This window comes from Rana temporaria, chromosome 9 (genome assembly GCF_905171775.1).
Source record: "Rana temporaria chromosome 9, aRanTem1.1, whole genome shotgun sequence".
NCBI classification, from domain to species: domain Eukaryota; kingdom Metazoa; phylum Chordata; class Amphibia; order Anura; family Ranidae; genus Rana; species Rana temporaria.
The window spans coordinates 88856609-88881000 of record NC_053497.1 but is presented as its reverse complement, the minus strand read 5'-3'; the positions used below and the strand labels follow the sequence as shown (position 1 = coordinate 88881000).

General features: G+C 41.3%; 1 protein-coding gene across 2 annotated transcripts in view; it reads right to left on the bottom strand.

Annotated features, from left to right (window-relative positions):
- CHRDL1 (chordin like 1) overlaps nucleotides 1–21978 on the bottom strand; it is a 70701-nt gene extending 48723 nt beyond the window's left edge. The window contains exons 1-2 of one of the 2 annotated variants that reach the window (XM_040323882.1): nucleotides 21773–21978; nucleotides 1084–1183 (exon numbers count right to left, since the gene is read on the bottom strand). In XM_040323882.1, the coding sequence (XP_040179816.1) occupies nucleotides 1084–1183; nucleotides 21773–21778 (106 nt within the window). In that variant the 5' untranslated portion in view covers nucleotides 21779–21978. The remainder of the gene's footprint in view (nucleotides 1–1083; nucleotides 1184–21772) is intronic. The other variant, XM_040323881.1, reaches the window with a different exon arrangement.
- Between the last annotated feature and the right edge of the window lie 2414 nt (nucleotides 21979–24392).

The window sequence follows — 24392 nt, the reverse complement described above, 5'->3', positions numbered from 1 at the left end:
TATTACAGATGTTCTACAGTCAGGGAGCAGGATTAAAGAGAGAAGACCCCATCCTGGATTTTCCCTCCTGGATGGGCATACTACCTACATGGGATTCTACCTGCTCTTAGACCATGGCCTTGGACCTGTATAGCTAACTCACAAGATGCATGCCAAGTTGAATTACGCGGGATACAGTGTCTGAAGTAGCATTACAGGCCAGCCCCACATATTCTTTCACGTGGGGTCCAAGTGCAGTCTCCCAAGGTTCACCCAAGGAGCAACTGATCTGGAAAGCTGCACATGAAAGCTACAGTGGCTATTGAGCATTACACAACCTCAGTAAAACATTAAGGACAGTAAACATCAATTACTCAAAGCAGAACTTCACTCTCCCAATCAACATTGACCTTTTTTTAATCGTTATGCTGCTAGCATTAGTAAATAGATAGGGAAGTATATCATATTTACTTGTTTTAAACCTTTTTTTACATTTCTTTCGTTACTTCCTGGTTTCCATGTAGGGAGGGTTCTAAGCTCAGCCTATCCCTGAGCTAAGGGAAAATGGATTCCAGGAAGTAAATGATACAGGAATCATCTGCCCTTACTCTAGGTGGCCACTGCCAGAAATGCCAGGGGGTGTTTTTCAAAATGATTCCTCAGCAGAATAAAGCATTGAGACATGGATGGATGGATGGATGGATGGATGGGCGAGTTTGGTTGGATATTAAAAACAAATTAAATAGCATTTATGGTTTGTGGTGCTCAGATGGAAGTGCTAAAGTGGATATCCCTGCAGCTTTATTTGCCAGTGTCTAATCATATGTTGCATAAAACTCATGGTTATGACTGAGATCCTGTGTCACATACTTTATGGTTCAGAAAATAAATTTTTGCTTTTGTCTGTGTCCCACTTGGAGAAATTTGACATCACTTCCTATCAGAGCAGGCAGTGAGAGGAAATCTCCACAAACTAACAGAGGCTCTAACTCTTGCCTGCTGTACCTGAAAAAAAATATACATTTAAGGTTGTTGGGCTTTCATGCTACCTGAACATACATTTGTGTCTTCTATTGCTGCAAAACAGAAACATGTTTGACTTACTCTTTACATGTTCTAGTCTGCACCCATCCATTAGGAGTAAGAATAGTAAGCAAGAAATTGCTCGCTTCTTTTCCATTCTTCTGTGTTTTGTGAAGTCAGGCTGCAAATATAAAAAAAAAAACATGTTTAACATAAAAAAAAATCAGCATATATAGACACAACGCTTACAAATGTATAAATTGATATTCCCTTAACTACAATCCATATTCAGTGGTTGTGTATATAGCATGGTAGATTAAATGCTATATAAGACCATACACATTATATGGACTATTTCATACCATAGAAGACTAGCTCAAGGATGGGTACTCTGCATCTTAGGCTAATTGGGGAAACCCAAAATAAACTTTGCCATTCCTCTTACACAGGGCTTTTTTTCCTGGAAATAGGGTACAGTAACCCCCAGAATTCAGGGAAGGGGTTACACACAAACTGCAGAGTTCAGGGTGTGCTACGTAAATAGTGCAGAGTTCAGGGGTGTGCTGCATACAGAGTGTCAGCTGCTTACCTCTGCATCCCCCATCATATCTCGAATTAAACCCTCTTCAGCTCTGACCTCTGCAAGCATCTTCTCCCCAAATCCTTAAAAGCTCCACCATCTTCCACATGTCTTATTTTTGTTGCTGTATTAAGCTGAAGAACCCAGCCAGCTCTAGTACGGCCCCACATACTGTAGTTGGCTCCAGCTCTCTCACTTGCTGGGAGATCATCCAGTGGTGATGTTGGCATTTGCGATGCATTCCCTGTACCTGCATCTCCCGTTTCCCCATCCTTCACTCAGTGGGAGCCACTCAGGAGATCTCATCTGTGGGAGCCGTTGAGGAACGAACTGTCACTTGTAAGCATAGAAGCCGGACTTTTGTCTTTTCAAGAAATAGTGGTCAGTAAGGAACAGAGGGCCTGAGCCAGAGGTGGTGGAACTGAGTTCCACCAAGTTCCAGCTGAAAAAAAGCCCTGCTCTTACCATACTTTCTAACAATATTGATGGATAGAGGCTGCTACTTGCTCTTTATTGCTTCCTCTTTTTGTAGCAGCTATTTAGCAATACCTAGACTATGAAAACTTAATGTAAAAATTTTACTTATTTTGTCTTTGATTTTGACGTCCTTCATACATTCAATACTCATTGGCAGGAGTAAGCTATTCTTGACCTCAGCCAATAGAAAAACCTCAGCTAGACTCAACTTTAGATTCTGATTTCCAGGCTAGTGAACTGGGATATTAAAGGAGTTGTAAAGGCAGAAGGTTTTTCATATTAATGCATAAAGATAACAAAAACCTGTGTGTAGCAGCATCCCCAGAACCCCCTAATTACTTACCTGAGCCCCATCTTTCTCCAGTGATGTACACGAGTCCAGGACTCCCCTCCTGATTGGCTGAGACACAGCAGCAGCGCCATTGGCTCCCGATTGGCTGCCAATAAAAGTTAGTTAGCCAATCAGGGTTGAGGGGGTGGGGCTCTGTGTCTGAAGAATGGACACACAGAGCTGTGACTCAGCTCGGGTGCCTCCAAAGAAAGCTGCTGGCTGTGGGGGCACTGAACAGGAGGAAGGGGCCAGAAGCAGCGAAGAGGGACCTAAGAAGAGGAGGATCCAGGCTGCTCTGTGCAAAACCAACTGCACAGAAGAGGTAAGTATACCATGTTTGTTATTTTTTTTTAAAAACTAGTCTTTACAATTACATTAAAGTGGAAGTTATCCCATCAATTGAGTTTCAAAAAACAGTTAAATTTCTAGCACGTGCCAGGAATGTAACTGTCACATTGGTTGTGCTCTCAACCAGTCTGTCAAACCATCCAATGACTGGCATCATAACTGATCACATTTGCAGCATCATGGCAGTTGAAGATCAAACAAAGGACAAGATGGCAGCTTCCTTGGCTGAAAACGATAGAAGGATTTACTTCCACTTTAAAGTGAGAGTTACAAGGCTGACAGCATCCTCTATGTATAGGTACTGCTCCTATGGAATAGGAAAAAATGCATGGTTTACTATAACCACTTTGCGCCCGAGCTGTAATCGAAAGATGTCTACAACGCGGCGATCAATTGCCGTCCCTGGACGTCCTCCTGTTTACTCGTTCCCCGCACGCCCCCACAGGCACGCATTGGGGAAAATCCCTTGGACACAGCCAATCACAGATAATGCTAAATGGCCAATCACAGCAGCTATTTAGCACTTGATCTTCGTGTCCAATGAGAGATGATCTCAAATGTAAACATATGAGATCATCTCTCATTGTCAGCTCTCCCTCCTCACACAGAGACAGCGTGTGAGGAGGGAGAGCTTCTGTGCTGCAGCTTCAGCGATTGTGAGTAAAAAAACACAATATACAGCGCCAAAAGTGGCACCTGCCAGTGCCATCTGCCAGTCCCATCTGTCAGTGCCTTCTGTCATCATTGCCACCTGTCAGTGCCATCTGTCATCAGTGCCACCTGTCAGAGTCTGACGTTGACTACAAGCCTGTCCTAAGCAGTGGAACACTGACAGCCTCAGAGGAGGATGAGATCCCACCCACCAGACAAAGCCATTCTGGTGAGGAGGCAGTGCCATCCACCAGCACCGCAGTGCCATCCACCAGCAATGCAGTACCTCGGCAAGAAAGGCCACGTACCAGTGGGGTGTCACCTCAGTCCCAAAGGGTTAGGTCCCATGCCAGCCTTTCCTATTCCCTTTAGAACCCCTCGTGGCTTCCTCCTAATTCAGGAGAAGCTAACGTTTCCTCTTTCACTGCCCAGCCAGGAGTCCAGGTGGACAAAGAAATATTTTCCCCGATAGACTTTTTTCATAAAATTTTTACTGAGGACATGCTTGCATCAATTGTGGCCCAGTGCAACCTGTATGCACAACAATTCATAACAAGTAACCCAACGTCCCATTATGCCGTCCCTGCGAGTGGAGAGCCCTAACAGTGGAGGAGTTTAAAAAAAAAAATGGGCCTCACATTCTGTATGGGACTAAACAAAAAAAATGAATTACGTTAATATTGGACATCCCGCCCCATCTACCACATGTCCATCTTTTCCTCAGTAATGCCCAGAACCAAATTTCTCACTATTATGAGATTCCTACACTATAATGATGATACCCTCTCCAAAATGACCCAGATTTCGATATGCTTTATAAAAGCTTATTGCTGTGAAGTGGAGGGACAGAAGGGATGCCTACATGCTTTCTTCGATCCACAACAATACATTCATTGAGATCACCAGGAGGAATGGCCCAATCCAAAAGCCACCATATATCCACGAATACAATATGTTCGAATGCTCGAACCCTACCTTGCCACAAGACGAACATACCAGAGGTATAAAAAAAGTTTCAATTTACTTGTTAAATTTGGCCAAATACAACACCTATATAATCTATTGTAACTCCACTGAAAGCCCCAAACCCTTCCTTGGCTACCAGGAGGAAATCAACACTGCCTTTATATTCCCGAACAGCCCACCAGAAAACATTCGATCCGATGTGATTAGCAGACTATCCGAACGCCACTTTCCCGATAAAATCCTTCCCAGACCAACAGGCCAAAAATGTCAGAAAAAATGCCGGGTGTGCACCAAAGGAGGAGTGAGAAGAGACACCACTTATCATTGCACCCAATGTCCTTCCCAACCAGGCCTCAGCATAGTTGACTGTTTCCGCCGGTACCACACTTCACTAAATTATTAGTGAAGTATGGTAAACATAACCCTCACTTCCTTCCATTTACCTTCACACCCCTTATGCCTCTGCTTGCTCTGTAACTGACCCTGGTTTGTTATTCGACCACGCTTCTGCCTGCCGATTCTGTTTATACCTCTGCCTGTATTTTAACTGACCCTGGCTTGTAATTCGACCACGCTTTTGCCTACAAATTCTGTAAATGCCTCTGCCTGATCTGGAACTGACCCTGGCTTATTATTCAACCACACTTCTGCCTACCAATTCTGTACATACCTCTGCCTGATCTGGAACTGACTCTGGACTATTTGACCATGCTTTTTGCCTGCCTCTTGGACTGATCTTGTACCCTGCCACTGGACTAGTGATATTCATAACACAGGGGTCTCACATATGTGAGGGGCTCCAGAATTATTTTTCTGAATGAAGAAAAAAAAAGTTTTTGTTTTCTTATTTCTAGATTAGGGTCTGGAGACTCGGAGGCTTTAAAGAGATTTGTGTGGGAGAAGCCTCTACCCCTGTCCCCATTCTGTCCTGAACGAGGTCATACTTCTGCCTGCTGCCTGTAGGGCCTATGCCATCATGCCTCTACCTGTCGCATGAACTGACCACACCACATGGACCTGCCTACTACCAGGACCAATATTTTGGCACTGCTGACAATATCTGCCTGCACTGACCCTGGACTGTATCCCTGCCTGATACCCTTTACTGACTATGGACAGTATTCTTGCCTGTTGCCTGGACAATTGCGTTCACTTTTACTGACCAAGTCCCTGCCTGCTGCCTGTACCGGTTCTATCCTCCTGTGGACAACTGCGCTAATAAAACCACAGGTAATCTTTTGTTTACCCTTTGCTCAGCAGAATGTATTTTGGGGTGCAATTCTTGGTATGTGCATGCTATGTATCCCTAGAACACCTGATGGTGTTATTTGCATGTTGGGCCTCTCTATGTGGCTAGGCTGTAAAAAAAGTCCAACACATGTGGTATTGCCATACTCAGGAGGAGTAGCATAATGTATTTTGGGGTGTCATTTGTGATATACACATGCCATATGAGAGACATAACCTATTACAATTACAATTTTGTGGAAGAAAAATCTTCATTTTGCAAAGAATTGTGGGAAAAAATGACAACATCAAAAACCTCACCATGCATCTTACTAAACACCTTGGAATGTCTACTTTCAAAAAAGGGGTAATTTAGGGGGTATTTGTACTTTCCTGGCTTGTTCGGGTTGCAAGAAATGAGATATGCCACCAGTACATCAGGTGTGATCAATTTTTTATGATTTGCACCACAGCTTGTAGACTCTCTAACTTTCACACATGCCAAATAATTGGCCACTAATTTGGGTTATTTTTAACACAGATATGTTGCAGTATAAATTGTGGCCAAAATTGATGAGGAAAAATTATTAATTTGCAAAATGTTATCACATAAACTAAGAAAAATGTGTTTTATTTTAAATGTTTCATCTTTTCTCATTTATAGCGCATAAAATAAAAAAACCCAGAGGTGATCAAATACCACCAAAAGAAAGCTCTATTTGTATGAAAAAAATTACAAACAATTAATTTGGGTACAATATTACATGACCAAGTAATTGTCATTCAAAGTGTGAGAACACTGAAAGCAGAAAATTAGTCTGGGCAGGAGGGGGGTTTAAGTGCCCAGCAGGCAAGTGTTTTTTGTTTTTGTTTAGCAGGCAAGTGGTTAAAGGTACAATCCATTTAAAATTAAAATAAAGCTTGACATCTTAGATAAACAGCATGCCTGAAAACATCAGAGGAGACACACTCTTGATAGAGAAAGGTTAACCGATAATAAACTGTACAAATAGCAAAAATTAAAAAAAAAAAAAATACCACTGGGGAAAACAAAAATCCTACCAGAGAGAAACATTACCTGAAAATAAATTGTACTCATAATAAATAATAAAAGCAACCAAGAAAATGAGAAATCTCACACATCATAAGGAAACATCAACTAACAATACACTGTGCGTATAATAAATTATAAACATTGTTTGTTCTACTATGAAAAATTAAGCCTTGGCACACATAAAGGGAGCACAGTCAACCTGCTCAGAGCTACAATTTTTCATCCAGGCATTGCTGTGGTACACCCGTCTTACTTTTGTCAGGGATCTGGTGATCTAAGAACACTTGCAGGAGACACTTGCTGTCTTTCACACTAACTACTAATCAGAAATTTTGAATTGTCACGAAATGGGAATAGAGAATTATTCCAATGGGGACACTTGTTGGGGGTGACAACTTATGACGCGTACACACAATCATTTTTCGGCTTGTAAAAAACAATGTTTTTCAGCCTCTAGAAAAAACGAAGTTTCATCCAACTTCATCATTAAAACAACGTTGCCCACACACGATCGCGAAAAAAAAATGCTCTACCAAAGCGCAGTGACGAACGGTAGTTTTACCAGAACAAGCGCTCCCGTCTCATAACTTGCTTCTCAGCATGCACGGGTTTTTCACGTCGTTAAAGCCCACACACGATCATTTTTTACAACCCGAAAAACGACATAGTTTAAAATGTCGTTAAAATGTCGTTAAAAAATGTCGTTAAAAAATAGAGCATGTTCGAATTTTTTTTTGTCGTTTTTCAGAGCCCGAAAGATGCTCTGAAGCCCACACACAATCATTTTAAATTACATTTTTAAAAAAACTTTGTTTTTTACAAGCCGAAAAATTATTATGTGTACGTGGCATTAGGCCTGGTTCACAAATACTCCGGGTGCATTTAGCATTTTTCAGTACACATTTTTGATACATTGGAGTCTGTGGAACCAAAAACCAGAAAAAAAGTCCCTGGCCCTAAAAATGCACATATGTGAACGTGATCCATAGGAAACCATTTTAAATATACTGTAGTTTGTTTCTGCAAAACTGAAAACTCACTAAAAAATGCATAGGTGTGAAGCAGGCCTAAGTAAAGATTTTCTTCACTTTGGAGAGATTTTCTCTCATATACTTATGTGTTAATAGGTCAGGAAGTAAAGATAGATCTCTAGTTAGATCACAGAAAGAAAAAAATCTCTGTCCAAAACTAGAATAAAAAAAGTTAGTCTTAAATCATTTTTGAAGGTAAGTTGAGTACATTTTAGCACAACCACTGATTGGTTTCACGTTTTGCATGGGGTTGCTCTTTACAGTTTTAGTACCCTAGACACAAAAATTAGTTTCCAATGTTTTTGTTTAAAAAAATTGAGTGTTTAATGTTTTAATATCCCTCATCTTCGGTTAGTTTACTCTATTTCAACCCCCCCCCCCCAAACTGAGAAACCAATCTGTATGTGGACGATCCAAAGAAAGCTTAGTTGCAGGTCTAGTTGCATATGGGAGATGTGAGATGTTTTTCTGATTTCTAAAAAAATCCTCTGACCTTGCCTGTGTGATCTAAGTTGGCTGAAGTAGAACTGACTAGAAAAAGATAGCTGGATAGTGGCACAAACTAAGACCAGGGCCAGTGCTAGGCTATTTTGTGCCCCAAGCAATACCAGTTACTTGCCCAAAAAAAAATAAGGGCTGCAAATGCCCAGAGTAATCTTACATCAGGGTCCCAAGAGCCCCCTTTATACCAGGGTCCTTAATGCGACTTTTATTTAGGGTCCCCAAAACTTCCTTACATCATGGTTTCTAGAGCCCATTCCCTTTCAATAGGGTCCTCAAAGTTAGAAGGGAAGAGCAAAGTGGGGTAAGGACAGTGGAGAGGTTTAAGAGAATAGTTGGGATAGTTGAAGGGGAGCAGGCAGTATTGTTGAAAACCCCAGCTTACATCAGGATTCATTCCTTCTCTTTGCAGCAGTCGGCTACAGGACAGGTGGAAGCAGGAAGGCTGGGCACTGGGACTGGATAGGTGCCAGAGCCTGGGAAGGGAAAGCACATGATTGGTTGCTAGGACATGGGCGGTCCTAACAATCAAACCCTATAGCTGAGAACAGTGGATGGCGGCGGCAGATACTGTTAGATGCAAAATATCCAGGGACAACTCTCATTGCTACACAGCCTTTGCTGTTGTTGAGAAGCGCGGCTGTGTCAGCAGGCATGCTGACTGGATATTTGAGCAGGGCGCTCTGGGGACCCAGCAACAATTTGCCATGGTTGCGCCCTAGGCAGTAGTGAACCCTAGGCGGCTGCCTAGTTCCTCTAGCAGTAGCGATGGCCCTAACTAAGACTACACTATTATGTAAAAAATAAGGTGTAATGTGGACTGTATCAAGATCATAAAGCAGCATTACAAATGCTATAACAGCATGCAGGCTTCCAGCTTCTACTCAATGTAACCTAAGACAAATTAGGGCAGTGTCAATAACTAACTAGCACTGACCTGGCACATATAAGGGCTTCTATAATCTACATAGTTATTCCCAGTCAGTGACTTATAGTTTAATAATGCTAATAACATAACAGCCAAAGAGGCCACCAATGATATCCCACATTTCTCAGATGACGAGGCAACATACAGCCAATCCTAGAGAATACAAAATGTATGTTTCATGCGTTTCCCAAGCACTGAATAGAATAACGTCAACCCGCCTGTACACAACCATCAACTGTCATTTCCCATATTTTGGTAAAACATTAAGACATAATGGGGTTGATACATTAGAACTGGAGAAAAGAAAATCATAAGGAAGGTGGATTTATTGCTGACATTGCCCAGTAAGAATTCCTGTTTAATCTTCTATAAAATGAAAGGTAACAACTTGGCTATTCCACTCCTGCCACTGTCAATTGGTATCACTAAGGCAAGTGACTCACTTATCTGGCTCTATCTATTTTACATTTTGCAGAAATCTGGTTTTGGACTCCAATTCTGTAAATAGATAATGGCCTTCTACATTTCTTCCATGGCCCATATTAAATATGCTGGTGCTTAACCCATGCCTTTTCTATATTCGTTTCAAAAGTTTTTATTGAAAAGAATGGTTACAGAACAGGAAATATAATGCATTGTCATTAGTCAATAAAATGCATATTCGCAGCCGCTGTGTAGAGAAAATAGTGAAAAGAGTATGAACAGTACAAGCAGTACAAACAGTATAAACAATCATGAAAGCACAGCAAGTCAAAAACTTTCACATGAAAACATGTACATGTCAAGGGACACATCCTAGGGAAAAATGAACCTAGAAGAAGTGACCCAGGGGTCGTTGACGGTAGTCATCCAATGTCAAGTGCCAAAGTGAACAATGAGGAGATATGTTTATCAATAAGGATTATACAACCAGGAGAGTAAGCGGGTTGTATGGGGTAGCATGGGAGAATGTATATGGACAGGTCAGGGTAAGGAGGAAGTATGTTGGGTGATAGGAGGTCTGGGAGAGGTGCCACCATGTGTATGTGTGTTGTAGGTTGACCTCTAAGAGAGAGGGGCGGAGAAGGGAAGGGAGCAGTGAAGAAAAGTCCAAAAGGGGTAGAGAAAGGAAACTGGTATAGGGGTCATTCGGTGTCTCACCACAGCTCTCGGAAAACGCCTAAGAAGTGGCAGCTTCTTAGGCGTGTTGTGGTAAAATGTAGCCAGCATGCCCAGAGTTCGGTGTATTTAGATGGTGTGTCGTGTGCCTGATGTATCAGTTCCTCCATGTCTGCCGCCCTATGTATACATTTGAACCAATCAGACAGGGTTGGGGGTTCTGGAGATTTCCATTTTGCCAGGATACAGAGCTTCGCTGCGTTGACCAGGTGCATGGCCAGGGATCGTATGTAGGTCTTAGTTGGTAGGTTGGAGTGGTGGAGCAGAAACTGTGCTGGCGAGAATTCAAGGTTGTATGTGGTGATATGGTTAGTAAGTCGATGGACCTCTTTCCAAAAAGGTTGTAGTTTAGAACATGACCACCAGATGTGTAGGAGCAAACCAATCTCAGCTCCACATCTCCAACATTGTGGGGAAACCGAGGGGAAGATGTTATGTAACCTAAGGGGGGTCCTGTACCATCTTGAAAATATTTTAAAAGGGTTTTCTTGCACATGTACATTCACCATTCCCTTATACATGCAGGAGTATATGGCTTCCCAGTCCCGGTCTGTTAGGTCAATGGAAAGCTCTTTCTCCCATTTATGGCTAGCCAAGTTAAGTTTCAGACGTTGGTCTAGGAATAGCAATGCATACATAGAGGAGATTATGTGAGTTAGAGGTGCAGCGCTCAGGCATAGTGCCTCGAAAGGGGTGTGTCGTCGGGATCAGTCAGGCTTTGGGTTGGGTCTGTCGAAAAAAATTCTAATTTGAACATAGGTTCAAAAGGGAAATGATCCATTCACCATTTTGGTCGCCAGAGTCGCGTGGGAAACGAGCTGGTCATTTTAAAAAAAATGTTCTGCATGGACATGTGTATGAGGCCAAATATCTAACAAAAAGCAGGAAGATAACCCTGGAGCAAAATCAGGATTATGCCTAAGCGTGGTCATCGGGCCCAGAATAGAGGAGATTCGATATTTAGTACATGCCTCACAGAAAGAGGCCAGCGTTGGAAGAATAAGAGGGTGAACTCGGCAGGGTGGGGGGGGTTATGGCTCGACTTAATCCAAGGGGTTTGGGAAAGTGGGACAGGTGACAAAGAATGTTCTAGCCGGACCCATGCTAGTGGCAAGATGTACGTTCCAATCAACAATCCTAGCCAGGTGACAGGCTTGTTGATATTTGCGGAGGTCTGGGAGGCCTATGCCCCCTTTGAGTTTAGGGCTGGTGAGCCTGGCGTAACTTAGTCTGGGTCGGAGTCCGCTCCAGATGAAGTCAGTACATGCCTTTCGGTACGTCGAGAAGAAAGCCTGTGGGGCTTTCCTATATTAATCACTCCAAATCTAAGATCTTAAATATTTCAGTCCCACAAGGACAAGAACAACCTTTGCAGGACTCCTTCCCCTACCACTGGGAATTCACATGCCTCCCCTATCTTTGAACCAATCTCACTTCTTCCCCAATCAAACCCTGTCTGCCACTCTTTCACATACTGAAAAGTATACTTGAGGCTTGGAAGGGAAAACTACTAAAGGGAGAAAACTTGATTGGCTACTATTGTCAACAATTTCACATTTAGTCTCATTTGGTTTTGCTCTGCAAATATAAGACAATAGTACTTCATCTACCCCAGATGAAGTACTATTGTTACGAAACATGTCGGGAAGGACTGCTGTCGTTATTGCTACCCTGATTTTATGAGCTTGTTTTACCACTGCAATATGTGAGTCTCTCTCTTTTAATAAATTCCTTGTTTTTTTATACGGAATTATGCTATGTGCGCTCCAATTTCTTCTTTTACATTGGGATATCTGATGTGTCATCTTTGGGATTTGCTGTAAACCATCACCTGGTGTGAACCCCTGGATTTCCCTGCCTGAGGTCTTGTCAATGATTCCTGGTTTTGAGACATCTGTGATATATCCTCTACAGTGTATCGTATTTACAAGCTTGATTGGCCTAGTGGGTCCAATCTATCCGGTAAGCCCCCTATCATAAGTGGTGGTGGATCTTCTGTCTAGCTATCACCGTTGGATTTTGTTTATTCACCTAGTCACTGGATTCTTCATATATGAATTTTTTTATGAACAGTTTTCATTCACTTTTATTTTCTGCCTCCGTCCAGTTTCTTGTCACTAGTATCCATTTATTGGAGGTTTATGGACTACTACTAATGGTAACATTATCCATTGTCACACGTGGTGTTATATATGAACATTGTTTTAATTTATTTATTTATGAATTCATCACTAGGAATTCAAATCATTTCTAGCGCTACACTTTTTCCACAATAGGAGATTATGGGGCCCCCGGGCAACAGGAGATTGTGGGGCCCCCAGGCAGTAGGAGATTGTGGGGCCCCTGGGCAATAGGAGATTATGGGGCCCCCAGGCAAAATATTATGGGGCCACACAGTATATACACACAGACACACAGTATACATACACACAGAATAGATACTGGAGGGGCGGGGCAGCTGTAATCTTGGGATTTTTTAAAAAACTGATTTTTACATACTGTCCCTGGTTTTACCGAGGCTGGCAACCCTGATGGGGCCCCCTAGTGGCATGGGGCCCTTGGGCAGTGTATGTGGGCTCGGAATTTGGGCTATACACAGCAATAAATGTAACTGCAAATATTTAGCTAGCAACTCAATATCTAGGATATTGAGCATTCTATGTGCTGAGCATTCTATGTGCTATATGTAGCGATGGCCCAGTGGGGTTGCTACGCGTCACAGCATCCACACATTTCACCCTGCTGCCAGACATCCATTAGACACACTTCTCAGTCAAGGAACAGTCTCTTGCTTGTTTTTGTTGTTTTTGTCAGGGGATTGAACTTGGTTGGGGAAAAGGGACATGGGATGCCCATAGGATAAATTGTACTTTGTAGAATAAAATTAACTGTGTCACACTTCTCAGCAGAGCAAGATGGCTGACTCTAAACTTGACAGACTTTTACCTCAGAACACTTCTTCCAGTACACTTCCTCCAGCAAACTACTTCACTGTCAAATTTTAGTACTCCTGTCACACCATCAGCATAGCTAGACCTCACTCTGAATAATTCCCAGTGTCTTTAATTGATAGCCTTTTGTAGGCCGGGGCCTGCAGTACCACTTTGTGGCAGCAACCGATTTACTTGAGAAGATTAAATGTAGATGGACTACTGATCCTAGCAAGTCCGACTTTCAAATCCTGCCTGCCCTCCTGGCTGCAGCAACCTAACACAAACTCCCACAGTCTCTACCTCTGACTCAGCTCCCCTGGCATGCATCTTCCAGAGCTTTCCCTTTCCACTGTGCTTTCCACTCACCGACATCTGCCCTGATCCTTCCTGAATGACTTTACGTCAGATGTGCAGACCAACTGTCTCCTCCAGTTCCTGTTCAAGGACACCTCTCCATGACCGTGTAATAAGAGGCTCCCTCCCACCTCCCAAGCTCCCCGCCTGAGGTACACCCTCCCCAGAATGGGGGTTCCCTCAGACACGACAGTCTAACACTCCATCATCCAGTTCACCCAGCCGACAACTCCCTCCCAGCAGGCTGACCATGGGTATATGTAGGAGGTTTGCCCCCATGCCAATCCTAGTTGGGGATTGGTCAGAGCTCCTCACATGCACCCCATGTCACTCCAGCTCCCTGCTCTGCTTCTTTTCCAGAACCTTCTCCCTGGAAACAGAGAAGGCGCCCAAAAGCTGAAGTACATGTCAGTCACCTACTGCTACACTAAACCACTCCCCTGCCCCCAGATCAAAAACAGGCCTAGCTCACAGCATAGGTCTGCTTAAATTTACCTCCGCTGGTAGCTTACACAAAAAACTACACTAGCACTAGCACCTACCTATCTAAGGTAGAGGGTGCAACACTTAGATAGAACCTGTCAAAACTGCTTATTCAAAAATGCTTTATCTGCTTCTGTATATTGCTTGAACCAGGTGGTCATAGGCCAACTGAAGTGGTACAGTTGCTTCACTGTCAACTACCCTATTTCACGTACTCAGAATCTGGAAAACAGTCCAGTCATGACTGGTTCTCGTTAATGGAACCCTCCCAACCTATTTTTTTTTATGTTGATGTTGCTATGATACAAGAGATATTTGTTCTCAAACTTTAATGCTCTTACAGCATTACAAGCCTGACTGCCAAAACCATATACTATTGCTAGTTAAAAAAAAAATGAAAGGGTTTATATCAAAGAATAATATTCTTAGTCCAAAAAGAAATCCTGTTAATGTTTTACAAAGGAATGTATCTATATACCTTAAGTAATGAGATATGACACATGAAAAGGTTCACACTTTTCTACCATGTGACACCCTCCATAACATCTTTCTCAGAATAAATCCTTTGCTAGGATCCATCTGATCTATAAGATAAATATTGATCAAAGAAGATTAAATCAGCAGAACATAATTGTAAAAATATCAAGCAACATAATGGAAAGATTAGTTTCTCTACAATTAAAGTCCTTGACAACCTTCACTATAATATAAAGAAGTGCAGTTACTTTTATGAAAATATCCAAGCCCAAAAATGTTATCATAAATTTACCATAAAGGTGGCTGGTGAATTCCCTAATCATTGTCCACATTAAAGAGTAACTTCAACTGATAAGTGACAACAATCTAATTAAACCAGTCAGTGTTATTGAGGAATCAATGCAATTAAGCAAAAGTTAGAAAGCCCATTTATTTAAAACGTTCCGGAACCCCAGTCAAGCAACTAAATAAAGAGTTTAAACAGAGATAAAAACATCAAGAGTTGTTCCCTTCATCCCGAAAGAAGACATAGCAGTAGTGGTAGGAACAATTATTAACTTCAGGTTAGATTATGCAGACTCCCAAAATACCAGATTGCCCGTCTACAAGTTGTCCAAAACACGGCGGCTCGACTGGTAACAGGAAAAAAAACCTGGGAACCAATCAGCCCGTCCCTGAGATCCCTCCATTGGCTGGCCGTAAAGGACCAAGTCACATTTAAGTCCCTATGCCTGATGCACAAATGTGTTCACGGAACCACCCCGCAATATTTAAGTGAGAAAATAAAACACCAAAACCCCAATCGTGTTCTTCGATCAACTAATCAAAAACTACTACAAGACCAAAGGAGAACGACGATTTGCAGTCCAAGGACCTTGATTGTGGAACGCATTACCGACTAACATCCGAACGCAAATTGATCACCTGGCCTTCAGAAAAGACCCACCTATTCTGAAGGACCAACAGAACGAAAATGGATGCCAAGCGCCTTGAGGCGATTCAGTTCACATTTGTAGCGCTATATAAGTTATTCACTCACTCAAGACAGAAAATAAGAGTTTATTAAAACTTTAAAAAAAATATGCTTTTGGTGAAATATTTACTTTTAATTTGAAGCTCTGCCCTGTAGTACTTATTTTATATCACATGATGCTCCCAGCATTTCCCAGCATTCAACCCACATCTTCCGAGCCCAGGTCATCCTGGACTTGTCCCAGTCTGTGACTAGACAGTGTAAGCAGAAGCACAGTGATGATCTCTCTGTCCCTCTGCTTTCTTCTTCATCTCGGTATGTTTGTTGTCAGCACAAGAACTGATTGCCTCTTTCTGCTGCTTTTTCCTCACACACTCTATCTCTGTGGAACAGGTACTGCAGGAATCTAATACCAGGTCAAATTTAGGTATATATACGGTACTCTGCTTGCATTAAAAATGATGTATTAATGAATAAACAGTTGCATTCATTTGTGTCTTTTGTATCTACCTAGAGTTGAAGTTCAAAGTATATTCATGTATACATTTTCTTCTGCTATAGGATTTGTAATTCTGTGCAGCTGGTCTTGTGAGTCACACATATCTAGCACATTGCACAGCCACAAAAATCGCTCCCTGTTACTTCCTGGTTCAACGTAACTATTTTCAGGATCATGTGATTGCTGATACTGTGAATTCATTGTTCAGTATGCAGACTTAAATCATGAGACTGGCTGTACAGAATTACAAATCCTAAACATTCTGAAGACCATAAAGCGCTATTTGATACACTGTAGAATATTGTTTGTGGTTATTTTACTTATGTTAGTTCAGAATACACAGTGCATGAATATTTATTTTCTCAAATGTTTTTGTTTCTGCCTAAACTACGCACTGCAAGTGTGATCTTTCTAAGTGATCTAGTTGTGGTGAAATAGCTTTAACTTACAGTTTCATAGTGTGTCTAAAATAGAGCATCCCCGATCTACAGAGTGAGGTAGGTAGGCAAACAAACAAACAGACAAAGCATGTGTAGCATGATAGTTATATTCAGTTTATTTTATTATCTATGTAACACAACAGACAACTTTGTTTTTGTTTTGTATTAATTATGTTGACATTCCCATAACATTTTCAGTGAATTTATTTTATTCCTTCAGTTGCATATGTTAATAGATTTAGTGGTTAATATGACAGTCTTATGCCGCGTTCACAGGATCGGAAATTGCGACAAGAAAAGTCAGATGTGAGCTTTTGGTCGGAAATTCCGACTGTGTGTAGTCTCCATCGGAATTTCCATCAAGAAAAAATTGAGAGCTGGTTCTCAAATTTTCCGACCAGAAAAGTTCTTGGAGGAAATTCCGATCATCTGTATGCAATTCCGACGCATTGAACTTAATTTTTCTCGACTGGTCGTAGTGATGTACGTACAGCGTTCTTGACGGTCGGAATTTGGTGTGACCGTGTGTATGCAAGACAAATTTGAGCCAAGATTCCGTCGGAAAAAAATCCACGGTTTTCTTGTCGGAATTTCCGATCGTGTGTACGCGGCATAACAGCATAAAGTCACATAAACTTGCTATTTAAAAAAAATGTATTCTATATCAATAGCTAGAGACCAAACAAAAGGGCAAATTATGCCATCAAGAGTCATATCTGTCTTTCTGCACCACAAAGGGAGTAAAACCAGGCCCGGCATAGTGAACAAGGCAATACTCGGCCCATATTGTGAACAAACTGCTTAGTCAAATGCATCGAACATGTTTTTGTGTAATGGAACCATCGACAACTAGAGTCTATGGGCTGTCTATGGGATTGTAATGCAGTATCAATAAACTTTCAATTTGTAAACCTTTGTCATAATTTCCAACCACACAATCTCCACTTACAATATGTTGCAATTATATTTTCAATGTCATAAGTGACTGCAAAATAAGTTCAATGAAAAATTATAAAATTTTTCAATGGCATTTTAATATTGTATGTGTTATGAATAACCAGGTAATATGCTGCAGAAAAGGTGCATAAAAATGAATTAGTTTGGTTACCAGTTTTTGGTTGGTTATTCATAGCATGATTCCACACCCCTTTTTATCCTCAAGAATACTAGATATAATATACAGCAGTTTTAACCACTTGCCGACCAGCACACACACTTTTCCGTTGGCAGAATGGCACGGACAGGCAAATGGGCATACAGGTACGTCCCTTTAAATTTGCCGCCGTGTGAGCGCGCCCCTGCCGCAAACTCCATGACCATGCCTGTGGAACCCGCGGACTCGATGTCCGCCGGTGTCCCGCGATCGGGTCACAGAGCGGCAGAACAGAGGGATGCCTGAGTAAACAAGGCATCTCCCTGTTTTGCCTTGTGACAGGACACTGATCGTCTGCTCCCTCTCATCGGGAGCAGTGATCAGCGTCGTGTCACAGTAAGCCCCGCCCACACACAGTTAAAATCACTCCCAAGGACACACTTAACCCCTTCATAGCCCCCTAGTGGTTAACCCCTTCCCTGCCAGTCACATTTATCCAGTAATCAGTGTATTTTTATAGCACTGATCGCTGTGTAAATGACAATGGTCCCAAAATAGCGTCAAAAGTGTCCGATGTGTCCACCATAATGTTGCAGTCACGATAAAAAATGCTGATTGCCGCCATTACTAGTAAAAAAATATATTAATAAACATGCCATAAAACTATACTCTATTTTGTAGACGCTATAACTTTTGTGCAAACCAATCAATAAACACTTATTGCGATATTTTTACCAAAAATATGTAGAAGAATACGTATCGGTCTAAACTGAGGAAAATTTTTATTTTTTTTAAATTTTGGGGGATATTTATTATAGCAAAAAGTAAAAAATATTGCTTTTTTTTCAAAATTGTCGCTCTATTTTTGTTTATAGCGCAGAAAATAAAAACCGCAGAGGTGATCAAATACCACCAAAAGAAAGCTCTATTTGTGGGGAAAAAGGACGTCAATTTTGTTTGGGAGCCACGTCGCACTTGTCAGTTAAATTTCCGAATTGCAAAAAGTGGCTTGGTCATTTGGCAGCCAAATCCTCCGAGGCTAAAGTGGTTAAAATGTAACCAGGCATATTGCAACCTAAAATCTTTCTTCCTCTAACTTAAAGGAAGATTTAGTATATTTTCAGTGTCCTCATCCTTTTAATTACTTATTTCACCTTAAAGTAATTATTGCCTTGACTTTAAAGTTTTTACATACTTGCCTTTGCACATTTTGCCCCCTCATTCTTGCATTGGCAAAAACTCAGCCAATCTGAGCATACGTATATACTTATGTAAGGATATTAAGAGAAAACATAAAAAAAAATGAAAGACAGTAATAAAATATTTTGGAATATTTCCATCTTGTATACTTGTCTTTTAAAATGTTAGACATTGCATGAACACCACAAAGGCAATCTATCTTTAGAAATATACAGAGATGATGTTCCTATGACTGGCTTGCCTATTATACTGTATGTTTATAGTAGAACTCTCATTTTTTGGGTGATCTGATACAAGAGCGCCACCTAGCAGCCCACTAAGAAATAAAATGTCTTGATCTACACTTTGACCCACTCTAGAAAGTATGTTTTTGCTTCACATAGTTTAGGCCTCAATTCATAAATAATATTTCAACCATACATCATTTTATGAGTTTAACAATTTTTTTATTGTTATTTTCTAGCTACTGTGAAGTAATGACACAATCTTCTGGACTGTAAGCTTGTATAGACATAACTTTCTATCCTATTTTATCTTGTTGCTGCTATGCATGTATTTGCTATGTATTTGCTATGCAACTGTACATGTTCTTGTCATTTTACGTATTTGCTATTATACACCTTTGTATGTATTCTTTACTTTGTACAGTGCCACTAAATTTGACAGCACTGTCTGAATCAAGAAACATAATTACAATTTGTATTTGATGTACTTTTTTTTATATCAAGGTTAAACTAAGGCCATCCAGATAAATAAAAAATTCCAAAAATGTTCTTTTCAAATAGTATATAACACTTCTGAGTACAATTGTATTTATTATGATAATACATTTCTATAAATGATGGTATATGGAACTTATATATCAGTATATCTCTTGTACCAATATCTTCGATTGACTATATAAATGCGTACAAAGAGAAATAGGACCAGTACCAGTAGGTACTATACTAGTAGGTTAGTACCTGAAAAGTCCCATTTCTTTTTGTACACCATTCTACAATATCTTTATTAACCACTGGCTGGTTTGCTAGTACTGTAGCTTCTGTAAGGCTGGGGATTTTAGCCTTTCCAATATATTTGCATGTATTCTAGTTCAACCAATTGAAATAATAATAATTGAATAAATAAAAAGAAAGCCCTCCATATACATAATCTGGGTTTATAATTCAACTATTGTCACGTTTGCATTTATATTATATAACAACTAGCCTTATATATCATTGAGTGCAAGAAATCCTCCTTTGTAGCAATCGTGAGACCTAAATCTTCACTGTTATTTTCCACCACAGGATTAAAGCCTGATAGGTGGCTGAGGGACAATAGCCACAGCTAATATATTAGAGATACTTTAATAATTACCCATGGTAGATTTTTTTCTCTTGTAGATATTGACCCTGAAGCCCTGTACACACGCTCGGTTTTCTCGGCGGTAAAAAGTCTGCAGAGAAAACCGAGGGGAAAGCCAAGAGCCCGGCAGGAAAACTGCCATGGAGCTTTGGCTGGCAATCCCGGCCGTGTGTATGCTCCATCGGCACTGCCTTGCAGTGTTTCCCATAGGTAAGTAGTAGATCTGTCCGAAAAAAAAAATGCCGGGAATCCTGATGAGAAAATAGAGAGCAGATTCTCTATTTCCCCCCTGGGATTCCCGGCTGTTTTCCTGACGGGAAAACTGTGAGGAAGCATACACACGTCCAGTTTTCCCGCTCAAAAGCTCTCCTGGCAGTTTTTCTGCCGGGAAAACCGGTTGTGTGTACAAGGCTTTAGGGAGTACTCACACTAGGCAAACTATACTATGTCCAAGCATGTTTCACCTGCAAAGTCTATTTTGTTTGACTAGTTCAGTATACCATGCCCTGGTCTGCTTGAAAAGCATGGATCAGTTGGACTCGAGCATGCTGTGCATCTGTATGAGCCCAAGGTGATGATGTAAGCATGTTCAAGCCCAGCACATTGTGAGTGTAGGCTAGTGGGGGAGTGAGGACATTTGTGCTCAATCAGGTTACAAGGTGACCGTGCCCAGTGTGAGTACGCCCTTAAACCACTGCATCTCCTGCTCTGGCCATAAATGTTGGTCTTTTGGCTAACTTACATGCTTACTGAGGAATTCTATATTGCTGTTACATTGTAGAGAATGGAACCGGAGAAGTGAGGCTCTGACAGTTTGTTTCATAATCATTTGAGGAAAGTGGGGTGAGAGCCAGGACCACTAGTTCTTTAAGAAAGCTAGTTGATAGTACAATTCCAGTTGGTCCAGCCAAAACTAAAATGCCAGCATTGCAAAGTTAAAGGGGCTTTAATCTTACATTCCACCCCGGAAAAAAAAAAAACCTTTATTGTGGCCCTAATTGTGACTGCTTGATGAGAGCTCAACTCTCAATTACATATACATGGCAGAATCACCAAGCAGACCCATGACTACCACTCTAGAAGCTCCTCTGCGTTTTCTACTGCAAAACAGTCTAGCTTCGAAAACTGCTGAAATCACTAATACATTTCCATCAAATCCTGCCTGTACTAAAATTTCAGAATAGGACAAAGTATTCATCACATGCATATTTTTTAAACAAAGCAAAATCTGGCTGTGGAATATAATCTGATGTCCTGGTATGTTGGCCAGATATATAAAGTATAAACATCACTAATCAAATAGTGCTATTATTGCACAATCATAGTCTGGCATTTAAACGTATCATAGAAATATAAGTTTTCTCTGAATAAAAGAGAAATATACAACGATATAGCAAAAGTAACACAATTGTAATGCATTTTAAATTAGAAGATTTCCAGTATTTTATACATATCATCACTACATAAGCATTAGATAATAACCATGTATTCCAATTAAAAGTCTACAACTGGTATCCATTAAACTGGGAGTCATTTACTGTATTCAACCAAAATAAGCAAATAATATAATTTATTTTACCTGGATATTTGCTGTATACGCATACTTGTATTTTTTGAGTAAATCAGTTACTGACTATTAATCATTTTTACTATACATAGTTCCCTGTATTTCCTCCTAACAGCAACACTAGAGATGTGCCTAATGCACAGATAACTCACCTTCATGGGCTGTCCCAATGTGTGGTCAGATGTGTTCTAGCAGACTGAATAATTAATAATCCTGTGTCTGTGGTACTGTGCAGTCCTGTACTTCAGAATGGAGCTCTTTGGCTATCCCTGGGGAAGTCAGTTGCATGCAAAGTGTGTAGAAGGAGAGGGCAGTGCTTGTATCTGACTGACTGATTGATTGCCAGAGCAGGGGTACCTGCCTCCCCCTTCTCCTCCCTCCACACCCCCACATCCCTCCTTTTCTCTCTCGGTCTCTGGAGCTGCTGGACACCTGCCACTAGCCTGGACTGGAGGTGTAGATGTTCAGCCCCTCAGAGCATAAGGGTAGCACATTACTCAGGCAGACTGCGTAGTTCTTCCAGTGGTTAGAAGATAATCTATTGAATGTCTCTGCACCTTTCAGCACTCCTAAAGAGGAGGGAAAAAAATGGTGTAGTTTATACAGTTTCTTCAAATAATGTAGAACATTCGAGCAGGGAAGAGAGTAAAACTATACTGTATACAGTATATTATTAAACTAGGAATAAACATTCAGCACCAAAAAAAAAAAAAATCCCCTATTTGTTCAAATTCTTACCTCAGCACTTCCAGTTTACAACTTTCAATGCTGCTGGATCCTGCTGTACTGTCTTAGTGCTGCTTCTCCGAACGTCCGGTTCTCACAGATAATGCCCCGTACACACGATCGGTTTTACCGGCAGTAAAAAGTCCGCCGGGAAAACCAAGAAGAAAACCGAGAACCTGCTCAGTAGCTTTTTACACCTACACACGGCCGGTTTTCCTGGCAGGAAAACTGCCATGAGAGCATTGGTCGGGAAACCCGACCGTGTGTATGCTCCACCGCAGGCGTTCCCCATAGAAAAGCTGCCGGATTAAAAACCGCTTGGAATCCCGGCAGGAAAAAAGAAAAATGTTCTCATTTTTCCCGCCGAGATTCCCGGCGGTTTTCCTGTCGGGAAACTGCCATGGAGCATAAACGTGGCCAGTTTTCCCCATCCAAAATCTGTCATGGCAGTTTTCCCGACGGGAAAACTGGTTGTGTGTACGATGCGTCAGGCAGCATACACACGACCGAGAAACTCGACGGGGAAAACGATGTGTTTCGCCCGTCGAGTTTCTCGGTCGTGTGTATGCTGCCTGACGCATCGTACACACGACCAGTTTTCCCGTCGGGAAAACTACCATGACAGATTTTGGATGGGGAAAACTGGCCGCGTTTATGTTCCTTGTTCGGCTGTCAAAAAACTCGTCGAGCCAAATTTTCACATTGCCCAACGAGGAAATAGAGAACATGCTCTCTTTTTGGCTCGACGAGTTTCCCGACGGGTTTCTCGGCGAAAAGTGTACACACGACCGGTTTTCTCGGCAGAATACGTCTCCCATTGAGTTTCTTGCTGAATTTGCCCGAGAAAACATGTGTACGCGGCCTTAGAGTTAAAAAGGTTGATAAAAAGGTTGATAACCTCTAAAATAAAAGATGAACACAGCATACTGTGTCTACTTGCTTAAGTCCATAGAGCTTAGTGTGAATTTTGTCTGCTCTCTACTTCCTCTGCTATCTTCATGAGTAACTTCTGAAAGTTTTTCTAGACACAACGCAATCCCTGGAAAGAACCCCCACAGCACAAAGCCAGTTATTGAGAGCCTCTGATGTGCATGTTTACCAGTGAGGTTGTGTAGAAGAGCATGTGTATTTTCCCTCCACTCAGGTCTCAGATTACACTCAGCTCTGTGCTTTGCAGTGTGTGACATCAGATTCTCACCCCGCCCCCTGGAAGCTGAGAAATACCATAAAACTGTTAACTTTAGAAGGTTATGGAGGAGAGAGAGCTGCAGATAAACATATACAGCTTACATAAGAGGATTTAATTCATCACTGTTTATCACATGAGTCTAGTCAGTTTCATTGGGCTTATATAAGGGATTATTATCACTTTAAAAGTGGACAGTGTAGTCTCTAGTCAAGTCCTAACTTGGAGAAGGAAAGGAGCAGGTGGCAGGAGCAGTAGAGTGCCTTGCTATTCTAGGCTACAGGTTTGCGTGTTTCTGTTCATGCACACCATGTACAGTGCCCGATTTATAAGGGGGCAAGAGGGACAATTGCCTCAGGCCCCCTTGCCAGAGGGGGCTCAGACTTCCTTTATAAAAAAAATGAAACGTATTATTCCCCTAAGACTGCAGTATTGTATTCTACTTTGCTAAGCTCCTTTCATGTCTCACTCCATGTTAACAGGCAGTTTTATTACATGATGGGCTCACTGATACCTTTCCAGATGTTACTGTAGCTCTTAGAATATATTTGAGCATGATGGTCACTAGTTGTTTGAGAGAAACTTTGTTCAGCAAATTGGCACTGATAAAGAATTATATGAGAACCACCATGACCTATGAAAGTGGAGAATATGATTATGTTTCATGTTAAACCCTAAATATGGGTGCAAGATAAACATGGTCACAAAACTGAACTAAAGCTGGCAGTACATTATACAATTTTCTTATTTAATCCTCTTTAGATTTACCTTCAGCTATGTAGTGCAAGTGCCTACCTAAATGCATATAAATTGAAAGTGTTTAGGTTTGAACTCATAATATATGGTTTTGGTAAATCTGA